The 26,915-nt window shown below is 41.4% G+C and overlaps 1 protein-coding gene across 1 annotated transcript in view; it reads right to left on the reverse strand.

Moving 5' to 3' along the window:
* The window catches only part of FAT3 (FAT atypical cadherin 3), a 656,439-nt gene that overhangs the window by 462,922 nt on the left and 166,602 nt on the right, over positions 1-26,915 (reverse strand). The window contains exon 2 of the mRNA XM_018043498.1: positions 2,704-3,018. Within this exon, the coding sequence (XP_017898987.1) occupies positions 2,704-3,018 (315 nt within the window). The remainder of the gene's footprint in view (positions 1-2,703; positions 3,019-26,915) is intronic.

Consider the following 26,915-nt stretch of genomic DNA (forward strand, 5'->3'; position numbering starts at 1 on the left):
TTAGAGAAACAAGAAGTATGACCGAAATTAAAGCATCTCATTGGAGGGTTTGTTGAATTGGAGGGAAATTTCTCCATGGACAGCGTTATTAAAGCAACGCACTTAACAAGAGTTACACCCGGCTCATGGTTCCGTACACCCCAACAGAAATAGGAACAGTTATAACATGATTCTTTTGGAGATTTGTAGTTCACCAAAGGCCTTCAAACACATCATGACATTGAAACTTCATGAGCAATTCGTATGAAGAAAGCAAAGCATTTTCCTTCTCTAGGTAAGAACTTGAGGCCCTAGGAGATTAAATGATGTGCCTGTAATCAGTTACAGCAGTCAGGATGGGGTATCACCTTTTTTGCACAGTTTCAATGTGCCAGCCACTGTGGTAATCACTTCACATGAGAGCCTCTCTATCCCTTGCAACAATCCTTTCTCACTAAAAAATGAAGTTCAGAGAGGTTCGATAACTTGCCCAAGCTCATAAAGCACAGAGTCTGATTTAGTCTGTTTTTCTTTGCAGTTGATGGTGCTTCCCAGTTAGATGTACAGAGCAAGGTTTTGAAAACCAGGACTTCTAACCCCAAATGTTACTTCCTCCATGAAGTACGCCCTGACCACCACTCTCACCCGCCCCATATTGAGTGAAACTCTTCTACTGTAATCAGTTATTGCACTCTCTCACTCTACTTTCACTCCATCATAAATGTTTGTCATTTTACTAATTTCATGTACCTTTGGGTCCCTAATAAGCTTGAGCCATCTCTTAAGTTTATAGCTCTATAAATCAGATCTTGTTTGTAAACCAGAAGGCACAGTACATGCTTGGTGAATGAATAAATGGAGAAACGAAATCCAATGCGTTCTTATCATGTGTCTGAGAATTACAAAGTGTGCCATGCGTCCCTTTTAGACTATTAGAAAAGTTGGTCTAAATTGTCATTCTTGGCACAAATCCTTTTTAAAAATCTACAACAAGGACAGGGAAATCATAACTATGATGAAGGTTCCTATCATGTAATGCAGTCCAAATTTTGATAATATAGGACTTTCTGAAAATTTATGCATAAACTTTTCAAAGCTGTATAAAAGACATCTTTAGTACCAGGAGTCTACATGCTCTCTGCAAATAATGTTCATTCTATGGTCTTCACCTCCAACCCAAATTCTTCCCTGTGACATGTATTCTTTCCTAATTTCAGCCATGAGTGCAGGAAGAGACCAGTTGACACTGGCCTTGTGCAGTGTCTTTTGCAAAAGAGGGCACTGGGTGTGCCCTTACTGACTCAAATGCCAGTGGAATCAAGAGAGAAGACTAGGAATCTAGCTGGGTGTTTCAGATTCCACAGGGGAGTGAAATGTGGAGACGGCCATGTCCTCAGCTTCTTTTCTTTGACTTGTTTTGTCTTTGTCCTTTCTTCTTGTTAATTTGCTGAAGTATCTGAATTCATTTCTCTTTCACCGTATTGCAGAGTCCTTGGCTCCAGGGAGAGGTGAAGCAGGAGGGTGGGTTTCAGGCAGTGCTGAAGGGATGGGCATGGCTGCAGCTCTCTGGGCCCTTCCTCATGTTCAGAGAGGCCTCGATCAGATGCTGGTGGCTGATGACTACTCTGTCTTCTAAGGAAATGAGGGTCGGATCCAGATTCAAAGCTACTCAAATGCTGAACTCTGCTTAACAAAATGACTAACCTACTCATACTATAGTTAGGAAAAAATCAATAGTTTAAAAAAAAAACGCTTGGCATTCTCTTTACATTATGCTAATGGGAATCTGGCACTTATAAAATGCTTGGGGTCAGCGGTATGTTTCCACTCGAACAAACACAGGCAGGAAAAACAACTATCAACTTCATCAGGACTTTGTCAAGAAAGCAGAACACATCCCACCGACATAGTTCCAGCACCCAGCCTAACTGGTGACCAACATCAACTTGCCCAGAGGGAAACAGCAATAATATCTTTACATTCTTCTAAATTTCAATTAATTAAAACTGCATCCATCTCAGCTCTCACTGAGTATTTCACCCTCTTGTACATAACAAAAAGAAGCAAATCACAAGAAAGCAACAAACTTCTGAGATTTACTCCGCAAAGCATTTTTTTCCAGTGCTATATACTTGCTTCAGAATACATTCAAGCAACTCCACACCTGCCCTTTCTGATCCTTAGCCAACAAGTATAGTTTTCTGCAATCTCGAGAAACTTCTAAGCAAAAACCCAGAAAATTAAAAATATGTGTTTTATGTAAAGATTTAGATACTGGAAGTTCTTCTAAACATAACACTTCATTGATGGGTAGTACAGAAATCACAACAATCTGGGACTTAAAGTTAAGGCTTTAAGGAGATTATTTATAATGAGCTGGATTAAGGCCAAGCGAGGGAGGAAGTCTCGAAGGAGAGGCATCACAAAGCCAGATAGCCAGAGAACTCAGCATAGCCTAGGCTCTGAATGGTCTAGGAGCCATTTTTTATAATTATGACTAAAGCAAACCTAAGGCTTTCTGAGAAAGCCTCTTAATTTCTGTTAGACCACTTTACTTAAACAGACTGGAAGAACATTCACCTTTTCAGAAACTGTTCCCAGAAAGAAGGATGCTCTTCTCCACACAATTAAATAAATAAAAAGGCACAGCAAATACCAGAGTTGTGAATTTAAAAGGTGGGCTAACAACTGAAAAAAAAGTCACACAAGCATCCCCTTCCTTACCTGTTTTGACGTTGATGGCAAAAAAGTTCTGAGGATTCCCGCTTGTAATCCTGTAGGTCAGTTTTTCATTGGAACTAGAGTCAGGGTCCTCAGCCTGGATCTGAATGACAGATACATCCTTTGGAGAGTTTTCCATGACAACAGGGTAATAAATAGGTTCCGAGGTCAGTGGGGCGTTGTCATTCACGTCTTCAATTTCAATGTAGACCTCAATAGTGGAATAGAGTGGAACAACACCCCTGTCTGTGGCGTACACAGTCAGCCAGTACGACCCCGTTGTCTCTCGATCGAGAATGTCTGCAGTAGAGATGACTCCTACGAGAAAATAGGGAAAGAGTGGTTGAGAGAGCAGATTACGAGACCACGCCAGGCATCTCCAATAGAGAATGGCTGTGCTAAGTAATAATGGCAAATGAAAGAAAAATGAAGATGTTTCTCTTTACATCAGGACATTATCTTCCACAAAACTATATTAACTAGTTCGTCCACCATTTGAAACGTATAAGCACATTCACAAATACTTTATTTGAATTTCCAGCATGGACAAAACACATACACACACACGAGACAACTGGGAGCAATGGGAAGAGAGTGGGCCAGAGGTCAAAACACTTCTCATGATGCATGGGAAATCAGTGCACAATCACACCAACATTTCCATTTAACCTGAGGTTGCATTGATTTCTTATGCAACCATAAGCTTTCCCAGGACACGATATTTTATCTGTTCATTCACAAAAGTGAAAAAGACCTTTCAAGCGTTCTTTAGCCAATTGGGATGGAAACTGCTTTGCATGCAAAAATATAAGCCTCCTTGATGCAATTCCCCTACAAATCAAATGTCACAGTTATTCCAAAAGAATCAGAGAAGACACCGTAATCCATACCAACATACTTTCTGCATGAGCTCTAGGTCCCTCAAGAACTCTACAGAGGGCCCTAAATAAACTCTGGGCCACTTTGAGGGATATTTGTGGACAAGCATTTTAAATTAGGAGCAGAAAAATGCCCAGCCTGCTCCTTCCCACCTTTCCCATTTCAGGGTTGAAACAAGTGCCAAACAGGAAATCAAACATATGCCAGAAAAGTCAAAGGAAAACACAGTGTTCTTGAATATCATTACAGCCCTCACCCAAAGCACCAAAGGTGCAGGAGCGTACTGCAAGAACTCTTAAGTACTCACCACTGTGATGGGAAAATTCTGGGGCTCAGCTTACAAAAGCTCTAAAAGTAATTAGGATACTCATGAAAAGCATGGGATTCCTGTTAACTATTATACTGTGAAAAACATCCACGGATGGGGTGAAGAAGCAGTTCTCCACTTCTGGCCTGAATCTTCTATCCTTGGTTCTCCTGTCAGAGTTTTGACCGTATTAGGTGCATAATACGGCCTATAGATTTTGACTAAGCAAACTGCCAAGTGTATCACTTGGGAGGGAGGAGAGCATCTGTCCAGAAACAGGCCAGAATAGAGTTGCCTAAAATTCAAAACAGCTAAGTGATTCAAAGGGAGATTGTACAACTGATGTTGAAGTTTTAGTTCTAAAGTTATCCACCAAAGAACCCTGCAAACTTTATAATTCTTTCATAAATGAGGGCATTAAGTCTAAAATGTGAGTATGTAATGTGTTCCAGGTTGCATGGCTAATTGGAGAACCCAGACCTGCCTGCCTTGAATGTTCTGCTTTGAAATCCAGACTCCACTACTTGCCACCTCTTTTACCCTGTACAATGTGTTTAAACCCAGCAAGCCGTTTTATCACCCATATCTCAATACCATGGTGATCATGGAATTAAATGCATGTCGAGTGTTTGGCACAAAGTTTGCAACATATTATAGTGTTAATAGATGCTGAGTACATGTTAAACCAACAGGGATCAAAATAAATACCCCAAAGCCTTGCAAATAGTAGCCACACCTCAAAGTAAGGGTGAGGAGAGAAGGCGAGAAGTTTGGGATGGAAAGTCTTGTTAGGTATTATTTTCTTCTCCAGGCGTGTGGCATATTGTTGCTTGGTCTTTGTGACTGCCCATGATACCTTTTCATGAAAATATCTGGCCAGTTCAGGGAACAGCAAAGTTAGTCCATTAAAAAGAAAACTTAATTCAACAAGGAACAAAATCAAAGAAGTTAGGTCAGCTTTGTCTGTACCTTGCCTGATCACCCACCATGCATGTGCTCACATGCACAGACAGCAAGCATGCATCTGCGTACACACACACACACACACACACACACACACACACACACACAGATCTGTAGTCACAGAATTGGTCTGTGGTCCCTGGAAATCACTTAAATCTCTTTTCTTTCACCTGTCAAACTGGGAGATGGTGTATTACTGGCTTTGGACATTTAGGTGATTTTGAAAAGTCCTTGGATGAAAGGCACCCACTAATGTAAATTAAAATATATGAGTGAAGTTTTACTGTATTTTTTAATGAAACATCAGACATGTCCTCTAGAAGTTAGAATTCTCTCTCATTAATATGAAATATGTTTATGGCTATTTACTCATTAAATAGAAGTACAAATGAGTATCTTGGAACACAGTGTTCAAGCATCATTCCTGATCCAAAAATCTGAGGACAAAAAGAAAAGAATGACTGTGAAATGTGTTGACAATTATTTTAAGGTTCATCCAAGGCTCCATATTAACCATATTAAGCAACTAATGCCCAGCGATAGCATTTCCTTACTTTCTTCAGTGTTTCACAGCTAATTATGATCCACATGGTCACAATTAAAAAATGGAAATCCACATGAGCTTTTCTATCAAGCAAAAACTCACTTCTGAGGTTTCCAAAGACTGCTAAAATCATATAAGCCCACTGCTTTTTTTTATTACTACCATGCATTCCTTTTTACGTTTTTTCAATTGAGGTATAATTGGCATACAATAACTATACACATTCAAAGAAAACAATTTGTAAGTTTTGATACCCTTGAACCATCACCGCCATCAAGACCACAAATACAATCATTATTTCCAAAAGTATTCTTCATCCCATTCTTAATCTAATTAAAATGCTCTCAGATTTTGCCTACACCTCCTCCCCATGTAACAGATTAGCATCAGGTCCCATCAACTCGTGGAAACAGAGGGGAGAAAGTGGAAGCAGTAACAGATTTTATTTTGGGGGGCTCCAAAATCACTATGGACAGTGACTGCAGCCATGCATTTCCTCCTTGAGAGAAAAGCTATGATGAACCTAGACAGCATATTACAAAGCAGAGACATCACTTTATTTATGAAGGTCCATCTACTCAAGGCTATGGTTTTTCCAGTAGTCATGTATGGATGTAAGAGTTGGACTATAAAGAAAGCTGAGTGCCAAAGAATTGATGCTTTTGAGCTGTGGTGTTGGAGAAGACTCTTGAGAGTCCCTTGGACTGCAAGGAGATCCAACCAGTCAATCCTAAAGGCAATCAGTCCTGAATATTCATTGGAAGAACTGATGCTGAAGCTGAAGCTCCAATACTTTGGCCACCTGATGCAAAGAGCCGACTTATTGGAAAAGACCCTGATGCTGGGAAAGATTGAGGGCAGGAGGAGAAGGGGATGACAGAGGATGAGATGGTTGGATGGCATCACCAACTCAATGGACATGAGTCTGAGCAAACTGCAGGAGATAGTGAAGGATAGGGGAGCCTGGCGTGCTGCTGTCCATGAGGTTGCAAAGAATTGGACATGACTGGGTGACTGAACAACAATTAAAAAAAAAAACAAAACGTTTACAGTGAGCTTCTAGAAGCAAGTTTCTGGGGGTGCTACTCAGTAAAGAGGACTCAGGTGGAATATACCAAATGCAGATATATCCTTCCCCTCATGTTTCGCCTATCACAGAAATACACAACATAGACCCTATTGAGGTACCCAACTTTATGTTGATATTTGTTAAGATGCCCATTAAAAACTTCTTTAGAAATATAGTTGGGATTTTTTATACTCTTTGAGATATGCTTAGGTTTATAAAATTTTTCTCCGTCTATTTCTTCTTACTGTATAATAAAGGCAGAGTGGAATTATATGGGTAACAATATTTAATAGTATAAGCAGGTGCATAAACTGTATTTATTTATTTATTAGAACTGTGCACAGTTTGAAATGGAATAAGTTGATCCCAGCATGAAGCACATGCCAGCTATAGTTGTTCTTTCTGACAAACAAATTATTTAAAAAAACCCCACAACTATATATATCTTGTTCTTATCAACTAAGTTCTGAATATTGGAAATGAGAGGAAGAATTCATGGAGCTGTTCATAGCAGATGACTATCACAGGCTGGGGTACTCTACTCATCATTTTCCAGCCGTATCTCCATATGGAGCAACCAACGTGTCAAATGATATGTTGCCCCAGAAAAATTACACCAAAACATCCACAACTGCTCTAAAAAACACTGTCAACAAATGGTTTAGGGGATGCTTCGTGGCCATGTGCCTACATAACATGATGAAAGTCCCTCTTCCAGGAAAAGTATTACAGATTCTGAGGCAGTTACAAAAAAGATACACACACACAAAACCTTTAAAAACACCCTGGCAGTATATTCTTTGAAAATACTTCTAATAGAGATTTACCTGTTTCCTTGTGCACATATGTATCTTTAATTCTTATTCCCAGTTAGTCAAAAGATTAACTCCCAGTTCTCAGTGCACTTACGTTTTGTAATAACTTCTTATTCTGAAATAATTATAAACTAATAGGAAGGTGCAAGGAAATGAACTAGAGTTCCTGGGCAACCTTCACCCAGCTTCCCCTGTGTTGATGTGAAGTGTATTTTTAAATTGCTTATTTCTTCAAGAATCAAACACTTACTACTTTTATTTCTGAGAGAACATGAAATTCTTTCATGGCCTTCATAATCCCTTTTAGCCAACCCTTGCTTGCCTTTATGTAAGAGGATCACACAGATAACTATTTTTCTTTCTTTTTCTATTCATCCCTAGACTTGTATAAAGCTCTTATGGCCTTAGGAAGGATCACTGTTCTGAGCCGAGTGTGGTGATAATTAGGGCAAGAACAGGGATTTTATCCTCATAGCTCAACCCAGGTCACTCCATTCACAGCCATGGTCATCCCTATAACCTTTACCACTCTGAAAGAGACTAAAATCAACTGCAATCAGCTAAAATGGGAGGAGCCAAGAGGCACAAAGCAATTGTGGGAGGACAGAATCTTAAAACAGGTATTCAAAATGCTTCAGATACATTTTAGTATATACATACTACACACGCATAGACTTTAATATACTTTATATGTCACATATTTGACACATAATATATTTAAACCTACGCTTTAAAGCACTTTTAAAAGTGAGAATTTTAAGCAAATCACCCAGCTAATCGAGTGGCAGAGTCAGGTCTGGAATTTGGAGCTGTGAACCGGAGCACACTCTCTTCATTACTGGAGCTGCCTGCTGATTTATCCGCATGTGCCCATTATCATGAAAAAGAAGGCAATCCCGTGCCCCAGCATCCCTCACAGTGGGTTGGTATCAGCTCTTTAGTAGCAGGAAATTCAATCGTTTCCTTGCTTCCCTCTATTTAAGTTGTTTCAATATATTATTCCGAATCCATTTTTATATCTCCTCAGAAGATCCTCAGATGCTGGAATGGTTGGAGACCAGGAGAACTGGAAGACAACTTCTTCCTTAAATACCGCATCACCCCTCTGCTTTTGTACAAAGGCGTCTGCTCTCCCTGCTCCTTCAGTCCCTGCCTCCAGGAAACAAACCATCTTCTCTGTTCCTCAAGGAAGTTTCAGATTCAGAGAACACCCTCCTCCTACCAGCCGGGGTCTGGGGCATCCCCATCTGCTTTTACTTTGTCCCTTTACCAATCTCCTACGACCTCCCTATGAATACAGAGCATTCTGTCTTGTTTTCCTCTATTCTAGGATGGTGGCTAGAAATTTGGAACTCTGTAAATGTTGAATAAATAAATGAAGGATAACATCATAACATTTGGTAAATGCAAGCAAGTTGGGATGTCTGGCTCTTTACAGACAAGCACTCAGGAATAGCTTCATTTGAAAAAAAAAACAAAACTGAGTCATCTAGCCATCCTGTGATCACTAGCCTGTCATCCAGTTTAGATTTCTCTAGTCTACATGCAGTTACCTAGCTCTGGAAGTCAACTCTCCATCTGTGAACTATCCTGTTTGATAAAAGTTTTCTTTTTTTTAAAATTTTATTTATTTTAATTGGAGGATGGGTAGTTTACAATATTATGATGGCTTTTTGCCATACATCAACACGAATCAGCCACAGGTATACACATGTCCGCCCATCCTGAATTCCCCTCCCACCTTCCTTCCCACCCCACCCCTTCGGGTGTCACAGAGCACCAGCTTCGGGTGCCCTGAGGATAAGACAGTTTTCTTAAAAAACATGTGCAGTTTTGAGTCGTCCTTTTACTACCAAGAATGAGGATGGTGCCATGGTATTATTTTCAAGGCTTGAAGCCAAGATGCAGCTTCATGGAGACATCAGTTGATTTTATCATTCACTCACACATTGCACTGTAGACAGATTCGCACCACAGACAGCCAGAATGAAAGCCCCGGGCCCCAGACAGAAAGCCTGGAAGACACACTCTCTCACTGGCCACTAGTCCGCTGATTCTCATCCACCCGGCACTTTTGTTCTACTCTGTTCCCGCCTCTTCGTACCAACTCCTGTTGAGATATCTTTCATCTTTGCAGAAGAAGAAAAAGCCACAGCACAGTTGCAGGAAACAATTAGGTCCTGAAATGCAAGCCGCCTTCGTTCCATGTTATTTCAGAAGGCTCAAGGCTGGAGAGCAGCACAAGAAATCAAGGCGAGACGCTGCAGGCTGATTTCGAGCTTTTGTCTGGAGTTAATGAAAGTGGACAGCTCTCCTCGTCTGTTTGGGACCCACGAATTTTAAAACTTAGCTGGCTGCTCAAAACCTCCCAGGAAGTTCTATGAACTCAGTAAACATACACTTGGTATTTGATTTTTCTTTTCTTAAGACAAAATTTCAGGACCAGTTTTGAATGGACTCAAAATGTATACCTGTTCTCTCTCTACAGTAAATCTGGTCTGTGTAGCTAGCACCAGACGCCAACAGCCTGAAAACTGGAAGTGGACAGAGGACCAATCTGTAGCAACACATACAGTTCTCATTGTTTTTTCTTTTCTTTTCTGTATCCCAGATTGTTCCCAGCCTCAGATCCTTTCTGTGGTCCATGCTAATTTGCATACCACCCCTAAGCACAATGACTGGATTCACACAGTCGAGTAGAAAGGAAGGTTGAAATTTAAACCAGGAGAAAATGATTTCAGGAAACATATGAAATAAGGTCAAGAGTTAGTTTTGTTCAGTGTCTAAATGTATAGAGGTTATTTCACAAAGAGCAGTAATTCGCTGGACTCTTTTGAAGAAATGAGCACACACCCCAGCACAAAGCATTTCGGTTCTGTACACAGAAATACTTTCTGGTAGCAATGGAGAGGAACAAAGAAACGGGTCTTTGGGGGAAGCTGGAGTTCCTATCTATTCCCGTGCTTCAGTGACAGGAGACAGAGCAACAGAGAGGGAGAGACAGGGAGAAAGAAAGAAAAGGAGGGGGGAGGAGGGAAGAAGGAAGGAAGGAAAGCAGAAAGAAAAAGAGAAAAAGAAAGAGGCAATCTTTTGCCTAGCAGAAACTTTTGGAGCATTCAAATTGGTTACTAGGTAAATCTTTGTGTTAACAATGAAAAGACTTCATTGTAGAAGAAAATATGCAAAATAAATACATTTTAAAAACACCCATTATTTCATGACCCAAAGGTAATAACTGTTAATGTCCTTGATATATTGCCTTTGCTCTAGATTATTTTCTCCCCAAAGCAGAGTATTTCTCAGGAATTGCGGATCCTCATTTACTATCATGTACTGAACAGCTTTCCATACCAATACCTGTAGTTTTATATGTTTTGCTTTGAATGGTTGTGTGGTAATGCCCACTTGCCCACTAGCCAACTAACAAAAAATACAAGCTCCCTCCGTGCAAGAGTCTTCTCTGTTGCATCACTGTTGTCTACCCTAGAGAAATGGCTCATACACACTAGAAGCTCAATACATACCTGTTGAAATACTCACACAATGTTCATCATTTATTTAATGAAGCCCCTTTGCTAAGTCATTTATTAGGTCATATTTTATTTTTTGCTATTGTTAATATAACTCATACTTAGATGAATAACCTTGCATCTATGTCTTTTTTCAATTATTTCTTAGAATAAATTTCTAGAGAGAGAAAGAATGAGTCAAAGGGTCTTATATTTTTAAACCCATTTGAGTCAACTGTCTTCTAAAAAGTCTACACTACTTATAATCTCACAGCAGTTTCTGACTACATATTTTACTAAATTTTCAAAAAATCTGTATTATTGTTAATGGGAAAAATCTCTGCAACTTATCTTCTATAGAGCTAACAGCTGTCCTTATAAAACCCTTTAAATCATTCCTCATTGTATTTTAACCATTCGACTCAAAAACCAAATGCCATGTTTTTGTGGTGAGACAAAACACCGTTGACAGCAAGATGGTGCTAAAAATTTTATTGTAAAGAAAGACTTTATATGATGCACACCTTTAATGAAATTAACATCTGTCCACAAAAACAAATTCTTCAGCTTTAAAAAGTGCTGTAGTATTTTTAAATGAAATGTCAGAGCATAACCTTTAGCTCTTCAAGAAAGAACACTACATATCAGTGATACTTTAATCCAATATTTAGGATTATCTACTACCAACTTAGCACAAAGGACAAAGGGCACCTGGGTTCTCTGAACAGACTAACTCTATAAGAGTCTTCATTTGGACTGGAGTTGTTTTTTTTTTTTTTTTCTCCCAGGTTCATTGTGATACAATTGACATACATCCCAGTATAAGTTTAAGGTTGTACTTTACTGCACTGTATGGCATAATTTCTTTACTCACATATACTGTGAGATGTTTACCACAATAAGTTTAGTTAGCATCCATGATCTCATATTGTAGATACCAAAAAAAAAAAAAAAAAATCTGGGACTGGGAATTTAAATTTTGCTTAGAAAAGCCTTTTCACTTCCAAGAAGTCAGACTAGACTTGAAGAAAGATCTCCTGAACCAAAATGTCTGGGCTAATGCTTAAGGGTATATACTACAGACATATTCACAAAAGCTCTTGTGTTTACTTTAAAGCAATGCAGGGTGGTACAAAGTTCACTCTTAAAACTGGGACTGCATCACTTGAACTTTATGGATATTTTCACTTTTGGAAAACTTTGTCTCCAAGTTAAAGGGAACACTTTTTCCTTTTGCTTTTTTATTTCTTCTATATCAGAATATGGCAACTATAAGTCACACTGTACTCACCCAGATACAAAGCTCTTATCTACCACTCCACAGGGAGCTTCCCAGGTGGCACTAGTGGTAAAGAATCCACTTGCCAATGCAGGAGACACAGGTTAGATCCCTAGGTCAGGACAGAGGAGCCCGGTGGGCTACAGTCTATAGGGTTGCGGAGCTGGACACCACTAAGCACTGTCATACCACTCCATAAGGAGCAAAAGCCTTCAGAAACTTCCTAATAAAATAATGAAAGCCTACAGCTCGCTTATTCTTTTTCTCAAGTGAATGCACTCTGACTTCCACAGCTGAGTGGATATTTACCAAAAAAATATTTTTACTGAAGTTGCAGAGATAACTGCATATATGATACCCCAAAAAGCTGAAATGATTTCCTTGGCAAAAACACACTCTAGGTGGTGGAAGTGAAGCATAGAGTAAACAAAGGAAGCTGGATTGAAGTCTAAGTTTAGTATTGTGGTTGCTTTTCCCCGAATGTGATTGAAAACTTATAACTATGTTTATTACGACAAGTTTATAAAAGCTTATCTAGGAGAAAAACACCCTCCAGAACTGTGTCTTCTTTCATCCTTTCAGGTTAAATCTGACTAGATTGCTTTTTCCTTTAACCAGTTTTGCTGAAACTACACAGACAATGCCATACTTAGGTAATTAAGTTAGGCTGATTAGGTTATAGGGACTATACAGGCACATGAATAAAATCCTTGAAACCACCTTACCTTTCTTTACAGCGGAAACAATAAACTCTTTGCTTTCCTATTTATAACCAAATAAGCACCTACAATAGCCCAGAGAAACCAGGGCCCAGAGGAGGGAAGTGTCTGGTTTCAGCTAATTGAGTTTCTCCCATTCTCATCTTCTACAGATTCCTTGGATTGTTTTCCAATTTTCATCCGCATTTCATCCCATTAAACAGTTCTAACCTCTGACACGTGCACGCCACCCTGGATTCATCTTCTATTCATAACTGGGATGAAATGTGCCCACTTGCTCTGTGGACAGTACCAGAGGCACTGACGAGAGAGATAAATACTCAGGCTGTTACGCCAGCTTTTGAGAAAAAAACAAAAGCAGATCCCTCATCTAGCTGGAGTCCTTAACATCAGGGTGCGCAGGCACAAGGCTTGCATTTTTGATAAACATGTAGCTGTTGACTTGCAGAAAGAAGAAAAGAAGAAGAAAAGGCTGCTATTAAGCCTAGTGTGTTGTTACCATGCTGATTTTATGCCTCGGGTAGAAACTCTTTTCCAAAATTTCTATATTTAAAAGTGCTTAGTGATTCTAAGCTGTGCAAAGAGCAATACAGGTAAATGTTAGTTTTAGGACAAATTATTGAGATTTGTGAACAAATTGCTATGCCGTTTTCTCAACATGGAGATGAAAAACCATGTTGAATTTTCTCCTCTTTGTAAGAACATTAATTAAAATACTGCCCATAATGTGATGCGAGGAATATGCAGGGAATCAGAAACAACTATTTTAGAAACTCTAAAAATAAAGCAGTAATAACGTGACCTCTGCATTACTGTGAAAATTCAAGATAATTTGAAAATTATTTTATTATATACTGATTAAGACATGTATGTGAATGGCTCCCAAGAACAGTTCTAAAGTTAGGTATAGACAGTGTATGTACATTACTGATAAATTTCCAGTATACAAAGAAAGTTGAGTCACTGACATTAAAATGTGTAAGATTGGTATTTGGGAGGTATCCCTCAACAAATGTGGCTCCAAGTTAAAGTTAGGGTAGTCAGATACTAGGAACAGAGGAGGATCAAAGAGCGAGAGGAGGGGAGTTCAGAAAGGAGGCCTCTGCGCTGTCACGGCCTTCCTCCTCTGACGTGTCAACACTGCATAGTCCAACAGAGCTGAAATCCCATGGCCCTAAGGAAGGCTGCAACAGCAAAGGACAGCACGGGAACTGTGATATTAAAGAGGATGCAGGAATAAAAGGAGAACAGCTAAAAAAAAAAGAGGATGCAGGGAAAAAGAAATACCATATGGTATTACTTATATGTGGAATTTAACATGTGACACAAACACACTTATCTATGAAACACAAACTGACACAAAGACATAGAGAACAGACTTGTGATTGCCAAGAAGGAGAGTTGGCGGGGGACAGATTGGGAATTTGGGATTAGCAGATGCAAAGTATTATGTAGAGAATGGATAAACAGCAAGGTCCTAATTGGGGGATTAATATAACAAAGAGTTCACGTATATGTAGAACTGAATCCCTTTCCTGTACAATAGAAAGTAACACAACATTGTAAATCAACTATCCGTCAATAAAATGAATTAGAAAAAAAAAAAAAAACTAAAATAGAATGCAGGAATAACCCTGGATTTTCAGGAGATCATCCTGGACTGCAGGTTGCCTACAGAATTTTTGTATTGGGGTCCATACGGGCCTGCTATTTGCTCAAAATCTTAGGCATGCTCTGTAGTTACAGAGGCATTTGCCTTTTTGAGAAGCAGATTTCATGGCAGGTGACCTTAATTCTGGACTTAGTGCCTATCTCTGCATTAGAATATACTACACTACCCCCCAGGGCAGAGAGGGTCCTTCCTGTCTTCCTCCACACAGAACCCAGCACCTCCAGAGCCCCTGAGGCTTTGTGCACAAGATGCTTGGATATTAAATATGTGTTGAACGAGTGAACGGCGTTTCTATTTCCAATGGAGTTTTGATGGCTGCGAAGAAAGAACCCAGCCGAAAATTATTATAATTCCATTAACAGCGTCCAACATATGGCAACGTGCTAAAAAGGGGGGAAAAAAATAGCAACCTAGTTAGCCCCTGGGGAGAGGAAACAGGAAGAGCTGCTGAAAGAAAGTTTAATTAAGATGGCAGGAGGCCCCACTGAGAACATCTAATCTTTCCCGGTTGGCACAATCTTCCATAACCCACGTGAGGCTGCAGGAGGTGTAGGTGGGTGAGCATGCCCCATTTAAGAGACAGCCAGAGAGGGCAGTGACCGCACCGGCACACACTGGACGTCCTGCTTCAGCTCCTTCAGAGTGCAGTCTGTGTATGACCAGGAGCTGGGACCCGAGTCACCTGTAGCGTCTGCTCAGCCTCCAGGAGAAAGTCTCCAAGTTCAAGGCCAGCTGCACAGGGTGGAGCAGCCAAAGCCATCCTCTCCCGCAGAGGACTGAGAGCCCTGGCCCAGCAAGACCGGTGAGGACAGGAGAGGGCGGGCCTTCCCACACCGGAAGTCGGGCCTTCCCACACCGGAAGTCAGTCTGCAGCCACAGCGAGCACACCATGGGCATCTCTGCCACCCCATCTCCTTCCCCTGCACCCACCTACCTGCACACTGCAGACACCTCAGAACTGCTCACATTGGCCCCTGGGCCTGGAAGAACAGCCTCCCACCTTGGAGACACAGACTCAGCGCTTCTTGCTTTGTGAAGTCAGTAGCTCCCAACCCAGACTTGCCCACTTACTCTCCCACTGTATTTATGGCCGCCATTACTATAGCATTGAAGACACCATTTTGCAGTTTTCCTTGTACGTCTGACACCTCAACGAGGGTCTTAAAGGGGGCCAGTGTCTTATTCATCTTCTGCTTGATCGGTCCCTGACACACAGAATCACTCAGCCAATGCGAACTGGATGAGAGGGAAACCCATTCCTGAGCCGCAGCCATCCGCAGAAAGGTCCTGGTGGAGAATGTGCCAACAGGTAAATCTTGTCGGGAAGATCGTAAAGTCCAGGATAAGGGGATAACTGTTCTTGTGCAAAGAGAAATTATAGCAAGGAAGGGGAGGCAAATGTGTAATATATTTATTCATAACCAGTTCAAGGAATGCTTCAAAGACATGCCGACACAGGATTTTTAAACCAGCTATAAAAATGCTTTATTTTTAGTGAGTAGAGCTGATCAGTCCTTCGCTGTCTCTTGCAGAGAACCAATATTAAATTCCTAAGGAACAGTTGTTCACAACCAGTTGATCTTTGGAATACCTAACTTCTGTTTTTGCTATCAAACCAAAGCCCTGAGCAGAGACCAGAAAGGTTTCAAATGCCCATTAAATAAATGGTCATATTCGCTGGGAAGCATCCAGAAGAGATGGGTGGAAAAAAAATCACTAAAATGAGTTAGATCTCCTCCCTCCATGCCCAAGTCTGAGCACTGACCTCCCAAGAAGTCTGGCTCATTCCTGGCGTCTGGGCGGTCTCTTGGCTCTTACATTGTATTTTTCATGGCACAACTGGCTTTTGTGTATGATCAGAACCTGACAGCTATGGCTGTTCTAAAATGAAAAACTACAACTATTTAGTTTCCATTACATATAATTCACAATCTCTGATGGAAATGTTCAAGTCACTTAGGACTCTGATTTGGAACCATGTATCTGTTTTAATTCAGATGACAGCAGTAATTCATTTGGACAACATGATTCATATAATGTGCTTCTCCTTCACTGTAACCTTTGCGTTATGAAATGACACTGTTTCATGAGACCACCTCGAAAGGGTAAGAAGCAAATCCTTTTACATATATGAGTCTTATTGCTTATCCAATGTATAGAATTTTTTATTCCTACAGGAAAAAAAGCAAGTGTGTATTATTTTTTTATTTTAATTGGTAATGATCACTGAGTTAAGATCAATTTAGTAAGTCCAATCTGTGTATTTTTTAAATGAAATATAATAGGAGGGAAAAATCAGTGTTGTGTATAATAAGGATAAATAGTGCTTTGTAACACTTATATGTGTGAGAATGACAGAGAGAGCACAGTGGGCTGTGATACAAACTGCATTTAAATGCACTTTTTACTGAGGGTGATGACCAAAAAAAGGTAGAAAATGGCTGATAAATTGACTGTGAATGAAAGTCTCTCAGTCGTATCCGACCCTTTGCGACTGCATGAACTATACAGTCCATGGAATTCTCCAGGCCAGAATACTGGAGTGGATAGCCTCTCCCTTCTCTGGGGGATCTTCCTAACCCAGGTCAAACCCAGGTCTCCTGCATTGCAGGCAGATTCTTTACCAGTTGAGCTACCAGGGAAGCCCCATAAATCGACTGTACTGCTACTGCTACTGCTAAGTCACTTCAGTCGTGTCCGACTCTGTGCGACCCCATAGACGGCAACCCACCAGGCTGGAGTGGGTGGCCATTTCCTTCTCCAGTGCATGAAAGTGAAAAGTAAAAGTGAAGTCACTCAGTCGTGTCCGACTCTTAACGACCCCATGGACTACAGCCCACCAGGCTCCTCTGCCTATGGGATTTTCCAGGCAAGAGTACTGGAGTGGGGTGCCATTGCTTTCTCCAATAAATTGACTGTAAATGACCCTACTTTTGAAGTCAGGAAGCATAGAGAAAATTCAGGTAAAAAGTCTTGATTTTATCTCTGTCATTTATTAGTGATGCGCCCTTGTGCAAATAACAGCTTCTTTGCTTGTTTCCTTACCTATAAAATAGGGATGGCACCTCATAGAGTTACCTGATATTTAAAGAATATAAATGTGTTTAATTCATATTATAACAATGGCAGGAAACACAGATTGTTTACTATTTAAAATGCCCAGCACAGTGCCTGGTACATAATAGAAAGTGTGAAAGTGTTAGTCACTCAGTCATGTCCTGCTCTTTGCAGCCTGATCAACTGTAGCCTGCTACGCGCCTCTGTCCACGGAATTCTCCAGGCAAGAATACTGGAGTGTGTAGCCATTCCCTTCTCCAGAGGCTCTTCATGACCCAGGGATTGAACCTGGGTCTTCTGCATTGCAGGCAGACTCTTTACGGTCTGAGCCACCAGGGTATATAATAAGTACTCTTTAAATACTAGTAATTATTGTTTTTATATATATATTTTAAAGTATTACTATGGTTTTATAAGGCAATATGTATTTTATGATCAAGTATTGCCTAAAATAGCATCACCAGCTCAATGTACATGAATTTGAGTAAACTGTGGGAGATGAGAGGATAAAGGAGCCTGGCAAGCAGAGTCCCTGGGGTTGCAGAGTCAGGCATGACTTTGCAACTGAAGAATACCAAAAACTTGCCTCAAATGCAAGAATCAAGTATTACATTCCAAGCGCAGTGGACATAACTAAGCAAACAAGACTGGCACTCTTGTCATTGCCACACTTTCTGATTCAAATCTCTTGACATTCAGCTGAAAATTTAGCTACTAACTCATTATTTAGCCCTGGATAACAATAGCAAGAAACTGAGAACTGAACATTACATTAGCATTTCATCAGCTGAAGTTAAACTCACTGGTCAGACTAAAGCAAAGAAGCAGAGTAGGTAATATAAGGTTAGAGCGATGCCAGCTGCCTTGATGGAGTGCTGACTGTACCATAGCACTTACTCACAGGCGCCATATTAAGCCCATTTTAGAGATGAGAAAACAGGTTTGAAAGTTGCAATGATGTTTGCAAGGTCATATCATTATAAGAGAATCATGCTTTGCTTTCATGTCTGGCACATCTTGAGAATCTCAACACAGGAAGAACATCACAGTCATCAAATTCACACATCCCCTGTGGCAGGTGAAGGCTCACTATATTCATGAGCTCCCTCTTCCCGAGCCTTTCTGCTCCATCGATAGGCAGATGCGACTGATAGAAAGCTCCTTCTCATACCGGACCCGCGTATTTGCCTGCCTACACTTTCCACCCACTGGAACACTGCCGAATACATATTCAGCCTCTTCTGTTTCACATAACTGAATACAACGAACGACTCTGTCTCCTGTCTTCTCTTCTCTGGAGCCAACATTCCTAGTTGTCTTTGGATTTCACTCTTATAAACTGGCTTTTACCCATTCTTCACATGCTGTTCCTCTACTCCCCTAGATGGTACTCAATCTGAAAACACCCTGTAATGCACTCTTCCCAATGCACAAAGCCTGCCCAGAGTACTGGAAAACTGGTTCATTTAAAACCACACTTGGGCATCACTGTACTTGGAGGCCATGTTAAGCTAAATCGAAACAAACTACATCACAATTTCATCTCCACGTTTTGGTCACCTAAAGAGTCAGTCCAAATGAACTTCCAGGCCATGCTTCCACCCTTCATTTCTACAACCGCACTTCTGAACCTCAATGAAAGTTTTATTTTCATCCCTGTAATATTTCCTTGCCTTGTTTTTGGCCCAGCTTTTCAGCCTAGAGAGGTCATTTTAATTCTTAACTCTGTCTTTCATAAAATTAACTCATTCTCAGGAGTATATCACATGCAAATGTAAAAAGTATGTGGTTACATTAAACTGCTGTAAGTTGACAGCCGAGGCGAGCAGATGGGAATGTATATATACACCCACAATAGCACCCATTTTTGCTTCCCTCATTAAATCTTGAGCTCACGTGCTCCTGAGCCCTGCGCCTTCTCCTTTCACTACATCGTTTGGGCACAAAGGTCACCATATTCATTTTGACTGAATGATTATTAATTTGCACATGTCAAAACTCACTGCTAGAATTGATGATAAGCCAAGAGGCAGGAGAGGAAATAAAACACCACACATCTGAAGTGCGGGTTCAAAGGCAAGGACTGGCACGTGTTGCTTCCCTGAACCCAATCAGTCAGAGACGTGACAGAAAATGGAAATCCATACGAGAAAGGAATCCGGCAGAAAGACGACGAAGAGAGAGACAGGAAGGAAACACATATATGCATGCGCCTATACACACACACACACACACACACACACACAACTGACTGGTGAAATTTAGTTACTAGAAGGCTTTCACACACGAATACTGCCATTTAATGGCATTAGATCCTTGACTTTGTATTACTATTAATAGACAGCCTATTAGGGCCTTGCTATTTATGGGTTTCCACAAGGCAACATGATTTCCCAGTAGTATATTACCATTAATTGGTAAAAGGCACTCTAGGAATATCAGTCTAAGACAATAGCTCAGCCACAATTAAAACAGAATTGCATTTGCTGACCTAGACGACAAAGCCAAGTGTGCCTGGGAAATTCTCCGCAATATTTTACAACCTGAACTAATTAAAGATCACATTTTCCATACAGCCAGAGAGCAAACACGAGAAATACCCCTCAGCTGAAGACTTTCTAGTTTGATGGTTACTATAATGAGTTCAGTCCCAAAGGGACAAGACAATAGAAAGCCGCTTCTGTCTGAAGGTTGTGGCGTGAAACTCAGAAATCCCTTAATTTTTGAGCAATTCTTTCTTGTGTAGTATCAACTTCATCCAAAGCCCCGCTGTCCATTTCTTTTCCTACAGTGAACACAGGGAATGTAGGGGGGAAATGCATTGCATTGTAGCCTGCTAAATTTCTCAGATTTAATGTTGACAAAGATTAAGAATAGCATATCACCATTGCCAGACTGTGTGGTGGATGAGTTTCCATTATTAACTTAGGGGAGCCTTCCCTCATCTAAAACAGGCAGCAGACTAAACCTGTTTTTACTATATGATTAAAGTATCTTTACACAGGCAGCCCAAGGCACCCCGAGTTATTGCTCTATCGCCTGGAGGTAAATTAAGGTGATCCTTCCCTTTTCCCCATGTCTAATAGGATTGTACATTCTGCTTCTGGCAAACCTATCACACTGTTACCTACTGCAGAAACCTCATTTCTGAATGCTGATGTGTGTTCTGTCACATTGGGCTTGAAAAAAAAATACTTCTTATGACTTTGTTCTGATAAGGAGGAATCTTGCAAGAAGGATGCTTTCTGGGAGGGAAAGCAAAACACAAAAGAAAAATGCACGTTGGGCACTTAATGTGAATTACCAGATGTCATTATTTGAAAACATTTCATCTTGTTTTTCCTTCTTCAAATTCCTTTTACAGTCAGCCTAATCCTGATGGCCAGCATTTTAGAGCATCAGTGCCATTGTGGTAGGTGCAGGTTATTTTTCATCTCCAACATAAATCTGTTCTTAGAAGAAAAAAGTACCTTCTGATAATAAGGTATTTAAAATTAAATGCAATAACTTAATCTAAACCAATGCTCTATGACCCAATACAAATCTTCAAGAATTGATCCTTAAAGGAAAAAAAAAAAATCAATATGTAATGTGTGTGATTAGTCTTAGCATTTTAGTGTCAATAAGCCCTGAAAATTCTAGCCAACAAGTATTTATTGAACACGTACTATGCTTCATGAATTTTCTCAATCTGTGGATACAGCATGGAATGTGAAAGCCCAACGAGAATTAAAAGCACTTTCCATTTCACAATATTATTTAAGCTTTCTCTAACATAACATAGGCCTCAGTACAATTCCAATCTGAATTTCAAAAATTTCTGCATCAGATGCTTGAGATACGTAAAGGAATGGATGTTCTGCGTTAACACTCCAAGTCTCAGATGCTGTTATAGGTTCCTTGACTTCTATGCTATCACATTTTTTGATAAAGTTCATGTTTCTGATGCGTTCCCTTCCAACACAAGTAAATAACTGCTTTATAAGTTTTTTAAGATTTAGTATTTCACATGACGGTCATTTCCATTAAGGGAATCAATGCTTTGCTCATGTACGAGATGACTCAAAGGGTCACAGAGGACAGCAAAGCGAAGTTCAGATGTGACTCCTGGGGAGTCAGGCAGGCTCACTGGCCCTGCAAATCCCTTGCTTCCATGTAGCACTCCAAAGCCAGGAGATTCCAAGTGGATTCTCAGCGAAATTAGGAATTGCTCGTATCAGGTACCCTCAAAGCAGTTCTTGAATAATCGAAACCGCTGGTGTTAGATCTTTGATTATTCAAGATACACTCTGCCGAGTACTGTGTAGCAAGATTTCATTTGGTTGTCACTTATAGTTAACGTTTGGATGGTAGATGGCAGTTGCACGTAAAATGCGATAAAATACGTGGTCCTGAGCTGCCACTCAGAAAATCATCTTAAGGGACTGGATCAGCTCGTACTATATGGAGACTTGGCCAGTTCCTTACCTGCCTCCCTCCCTCACCCCCTCCCCCAGCAGAATCAGTCACTCCATCTACTAGATTTCCAAAATAAATTTTCTGTATCATTAATAAACCACTCAAGGCTTCCCAGGTCCATGGAGTTGCAAAAGGTTGGACATGACTTAGAGACTAAGCAGCAGCAAAGAAGCACTCAAGTGCTATACAGCAATTATCCCTTTTAACATATCTATTCAAGGCCCTAGGACATGTAGTCAGAGAAGGCAATGGCACCCAGCCAGTACTCTTGCCTGGAAAACCCCATGGACGGAGCAGCCTGGCGGGCTGCAGTCCATGGGGTCGCTAAGAGTTGGACACGACTGAGTGGCTTCACTTTCACTTTTCACTTTCATGCACTGGAGAAGGAAATGGCAACCCACTCCAGCGTTCTTGCCTGGAGAATCCCAGGGTTGGGGGAGCCTGGTGGGCTGCCGTCTATGGGGTCGCACAGAGTCGGACACGACTGAAGCGACTTAGCAGCAGCAGCAGCAGGACACGTAGTAGTCACTTCTGTATCGGAAAGAGAATAGGTCTTCAACAAATGTTTACTAAATGAATGACAGCAGAATAGCCTTTGTAAGAATGCCTGCTCTAAAGATGAGCAGTGGTGCAAAGTTGCACCAAATTGCAGAACAGCAGAGAAAGGGTAAATTCTGAGAAGCACTTCAGTCCACCTTGGCTTTTAAGCAAGAACTTACAAAAAGACCAAAACTTGCACTCCTTTATACAGTATCCTTGTCATGTTGATCGAAGGCTTCTGACCAACTTAAACTGTGTCACCTTGATAACTGCTAGATGATGTCATATCATAAAATCTTGAAGACAGACCTGGGTCAAGGTCTGACTTTGTCATGAACCAGCTGTATGACCTTGCACCAATGATTAAACTTCTCAAGAGCCTCAGCTTCCTCCTTCGTAAAATCAAGCTGAGAATGGCACCTACTTCACAGAAGAGTTGAGCAAGAAATGTATATGGCAGAGTTGCATTGACTTTAGTTTCTATTTGTATCAAGTTTTCCATTCTAAAATGATATGTCCCCACCCAAAAGCTCTGCACTAGGTACTTGCTGGTGGTATTTTAAAATGCCTAGATATTAACCTTGATTTGAATCCTATTACCAAAAATAACCCTCTGGGGGCACTTCCCTGGTGGTCCAGTGGCTAAGAATCCACCTGCCAGTGCAGGGGACATGGGTTCGATCCCTAGTCTGGGAAGACCCCACATGCCTTGGGGCACCAAGCCTGTGCGCCACGACTACACAAGCCCGAGCATCTGGAGCCTGCACTCTGCAAAGAGAGAGGCCACTGCAAGGAGGAGTCTGTGCCCCGAGACAGAGCAGCCCTGCTCGCCCACCTGGAGAAAACCCCAGGCAGCAATGAAGACCCAGCACTGCTCAAATAAATAAATAAAATTTTAAAAGTAATCCTCCTGAGAGAGTTTCACTTAGAAAAAAAATCTGCTCAGACCTCAATTAAGTGCCAGGCAGCAGGGAGACAGCTGTGGTCACTTCTCTGATGGAGTAAAAAGACTAAGAGGGGATGGAAACCAAACCTTCCACGATGGAAAAGCGTGATGAAGTGTGTCACTGGGCGCACATCAAGTTCGTAAGGAATGGGAATCCCAGGGACCTCAGGAAATAGGTAGCAGAGACGCAGACTGGGCCACAGAATTCCAGAAACTCGAGACAAATGCAACTGAACTCCATTGCCAAAGTCAGGTTCAGTCAGTTCTAATGAGGAGGATGAACCTAGAGACTATTAGACAGCGTGAAGTGAGTCAGAAAGAGAAAAACACATATTGTATATTAAGGCATATATATGGAATCTAGAGAGATGGTGCTGATGAACCTATTGCAGGGCAACATGGAGACACAGACGTAGAGAACAGGCTGTGGCCACAGTGGGGGTCGGAAAGGGCGGGGCGGGCTGAGAGAGCAGCGTGGGCACATGACATCACCATAAAACAGCCAGCCAGCGGGGAGCTGCTGTGTCAGCAGGGAGCTCACATCTGGTGCTGTGACCACCTGGAGGGGTGGGGGGAGGAGGTGGGACGGAGGTGCAAGAGGGCGGGGACAGATGTACACCTGTGGCTGATTTATGCTGACCACGGTAGAAACCGACACACTATCATAACGCAACTATCCTCCAATTAAAAATAATTTAAAAAAAAAACACTTTCCCCAGGTAAAGAGGCTAAACAGAGGCCATCTTGTGGCATGTGTTTAAGTAATCCCAGGGAAGGGTGGAGGATGCAGTGCGCATGTGTGAATCACCCGATGATTATCACCTGCCACCATGAATGCTCTGCAAATATTAGCACTTCCTGGCTCTGGAGTGTTGCCTTCAGCCTCTCTGGCTCTCTCCAACAGCACAGGAGTGTTTCTTCAAAGCCTGCTCTCAGAAAGTAAAACTTACCCCTCTTTTCCTAAAGCAGTTTGCAAACCTAATACCTTTGGGCTAGATGCTGAACTCTTTCCTTCCTTACACTCAACAAGGAATCGGCAAGTGTCTGCTGTGTGCCCATCCCCACTCTAGAGAGAGGAGCACCCGCATGAGCAAAGCAGAGGCCTGCACTCGTGGGCAGAGCCTAGGAGCCTCTGACAGGTGGCCATGAGAGATATGGCGGGATTCTGTGCAAGGGAAAGCGGCACACATGGGCAGGCTGTGGACTCCAGATCCAGCAGGTGTCACAGAAGTTCCCACGGAGGGAGAGAGTGCGATCTGGGCTCACAGGATGAATAAGATCTCCAGGCAAGAGAGGGGTTATGGGAGTAGAGATTTTCCAAGAGGCAGCAGGAAGTCTGGAGCTGGTAACAGAGGCCACCTGGGTTAGAAGTGGGGCGGGAGGGGGCAGGGGTGCGGTGGAGAGGTGGCTTGGGGTGAGCAGACGGTGAAGGTCCGTGACCTTACACTCATGCAACAAATATTCACTGGCCACTCTGTGCCAGACACTGGGGACAGAATCAGGAGCAAAATCTTGATTCAGCTGGAATATTTTCTAAATAAGAGGTTACATATGCTGTAAGATCCATTGGCTTTTAATAAATATACGTTCAGTGGGTTGGGCTGGCAGAGTGATCCTGATCCAAGCCTTCAACCAATACTCTGCACAATAGATTTAATTGATCCACAGTTCTCCCCCCGCCCCCATTTTTGCACTGAAAATTGTCAGTGCTCATCTTTTGGATGGATCCACAGCAGAGCAAATGCAGGTCTCAGGAAGATTTTACAGATTAACAAAATGAAGAGCTAAAACTTGGAAGTGTCTCTTCAACTCTGATTTAAACCAGCTGATGTGGATTCAAATAGCTAAGAGCTAATGACCAAAATTATCTCCATCCCACGTGGCTCGCACTACAAAGAACTCTATTAAACTGGCCTATCAAGGGCCTGAAAAAATAGCATACTGTGTACATAGCTTTATTACTCTCTAAAGACCCTCCTGTGGATGTTATGTCTCAGAAGTCACTGGAGTTGGTTGGACGACCTCTCCAACATGAAGCTGGGCCCCATTTACCAGCTGCAAGGAGATTACTCCCGGTGATGACTAACAAGAGAGTGTGTGTTAGCCATTGATTCAAACAGTGAACTCTGCTCTGAAAAGTTTTAGGTGTCTGAAGAAAAGACTTTCAAGGATGACCAGTGGTTTACTTTCTGCTGCTTTCCTGTGTGGGGGCAAATGGCAAACAATGTGCTTCTAAGGTATTTTAGGAGAAACCGTGGAAAACAGTGACAGTTGATATTCATCTCCCATTGTTTTGAGTCAAATCAGCCAGTCAACATTTATTGAAGATTCCATTGTGTTCAAATTGTTGCAACTGTCCAGTGCCATCACACAGAAACAGGCATTTGGGAAAAGATACATGCTGAGCCCAGAGATTTGTCACTAACTACTTATGCAATCTCTGATAACTCACCCTTGCTATAAGACTCAGCCACCTCATCTGTTCACAAAGAAGGATGTCTTTTGCCCTGCCTATCTCGCCAGGTTGCTGTGAGTAGCAAATGAGATAAGTTTACAAAAGCTCTTCGGAAAGTATGATTTGCTAGACAAACACAATGATCCATCATTTAACAGAGGACACTTTCTTATCTTCGAAGAGGTTATAGACCAGCAATGAAGAAAAAAGCAAATCATTTTGAGTTTATTTTTGTGTACGGTGTTAGAAATTGCAAATAGAACTACCTTATGACCCAGCAATCCCACTGCTGGGCATACACACCGAGGAAACCAGAATTGAAAGAGACACATGTACCCCAATGTTCATCGCAGCACTGTTTATAATAGCCAGGACATGGAAACAACCTAGATGTCCATCAGCAGATGAATGGATAAGAAAGCTGTGGTACATATACACAATGGAGTATTACTCAGCCGTTAAAAAGAATTCATTTGAATCAGTTCTGATGAGATGGATGAAACTGGAGCCAATTATACAGAGTGAAGTAAGCCAGAAAGAAAAACACCAATACAGTATACTAACACATATATATGGAATTTAGGAAGATGGCAATGACGACCCTGTATGCAAGACAGGAAAAAAGACACAGATGTGTATAACGGACTTTTGGACTCAGAGGGAGAGGGAGAGGGTGGGACGATTTGGGAGAATGGGAATTCTAACATGTATACTGTCATGTAAGAATTGAATCGCCAGTCCATGTCTGACGTAGGGTGCAGCTTGCTTGGGGCAGGTGCATGGGGATGACCCAGAGAGATGTTGTGGGGAGGGAGGTGGGAGGGGGGTTCATGTTTGGGAACGCATGTAAGAATTTAAGATTTTAAAATTTAAAAAAAAAATAAATAAATAAATAAATTAATTTAAAAAAAAAAAAAAAAGCAAATCAGACTGTAGTAAGTTTCTAGTAACCTGAGCACTTAAAAAAAATTAAAAGAAAAACAAAATTAATCTCCCAGAGTAG

Source organism: Capra hircus, chromosome 29 (genome assembly GCF_001704415.2).
Source record: "Capra hircus breed San Clemente chromosome 29, ASM170441v1, whole genome shotgun sequence".
Lineage (NCBI taxonomy): Eukaryota > Metazoa > Chordata > Mammalia > Artiodactyla > Bovidae > Capra > Capra hircus.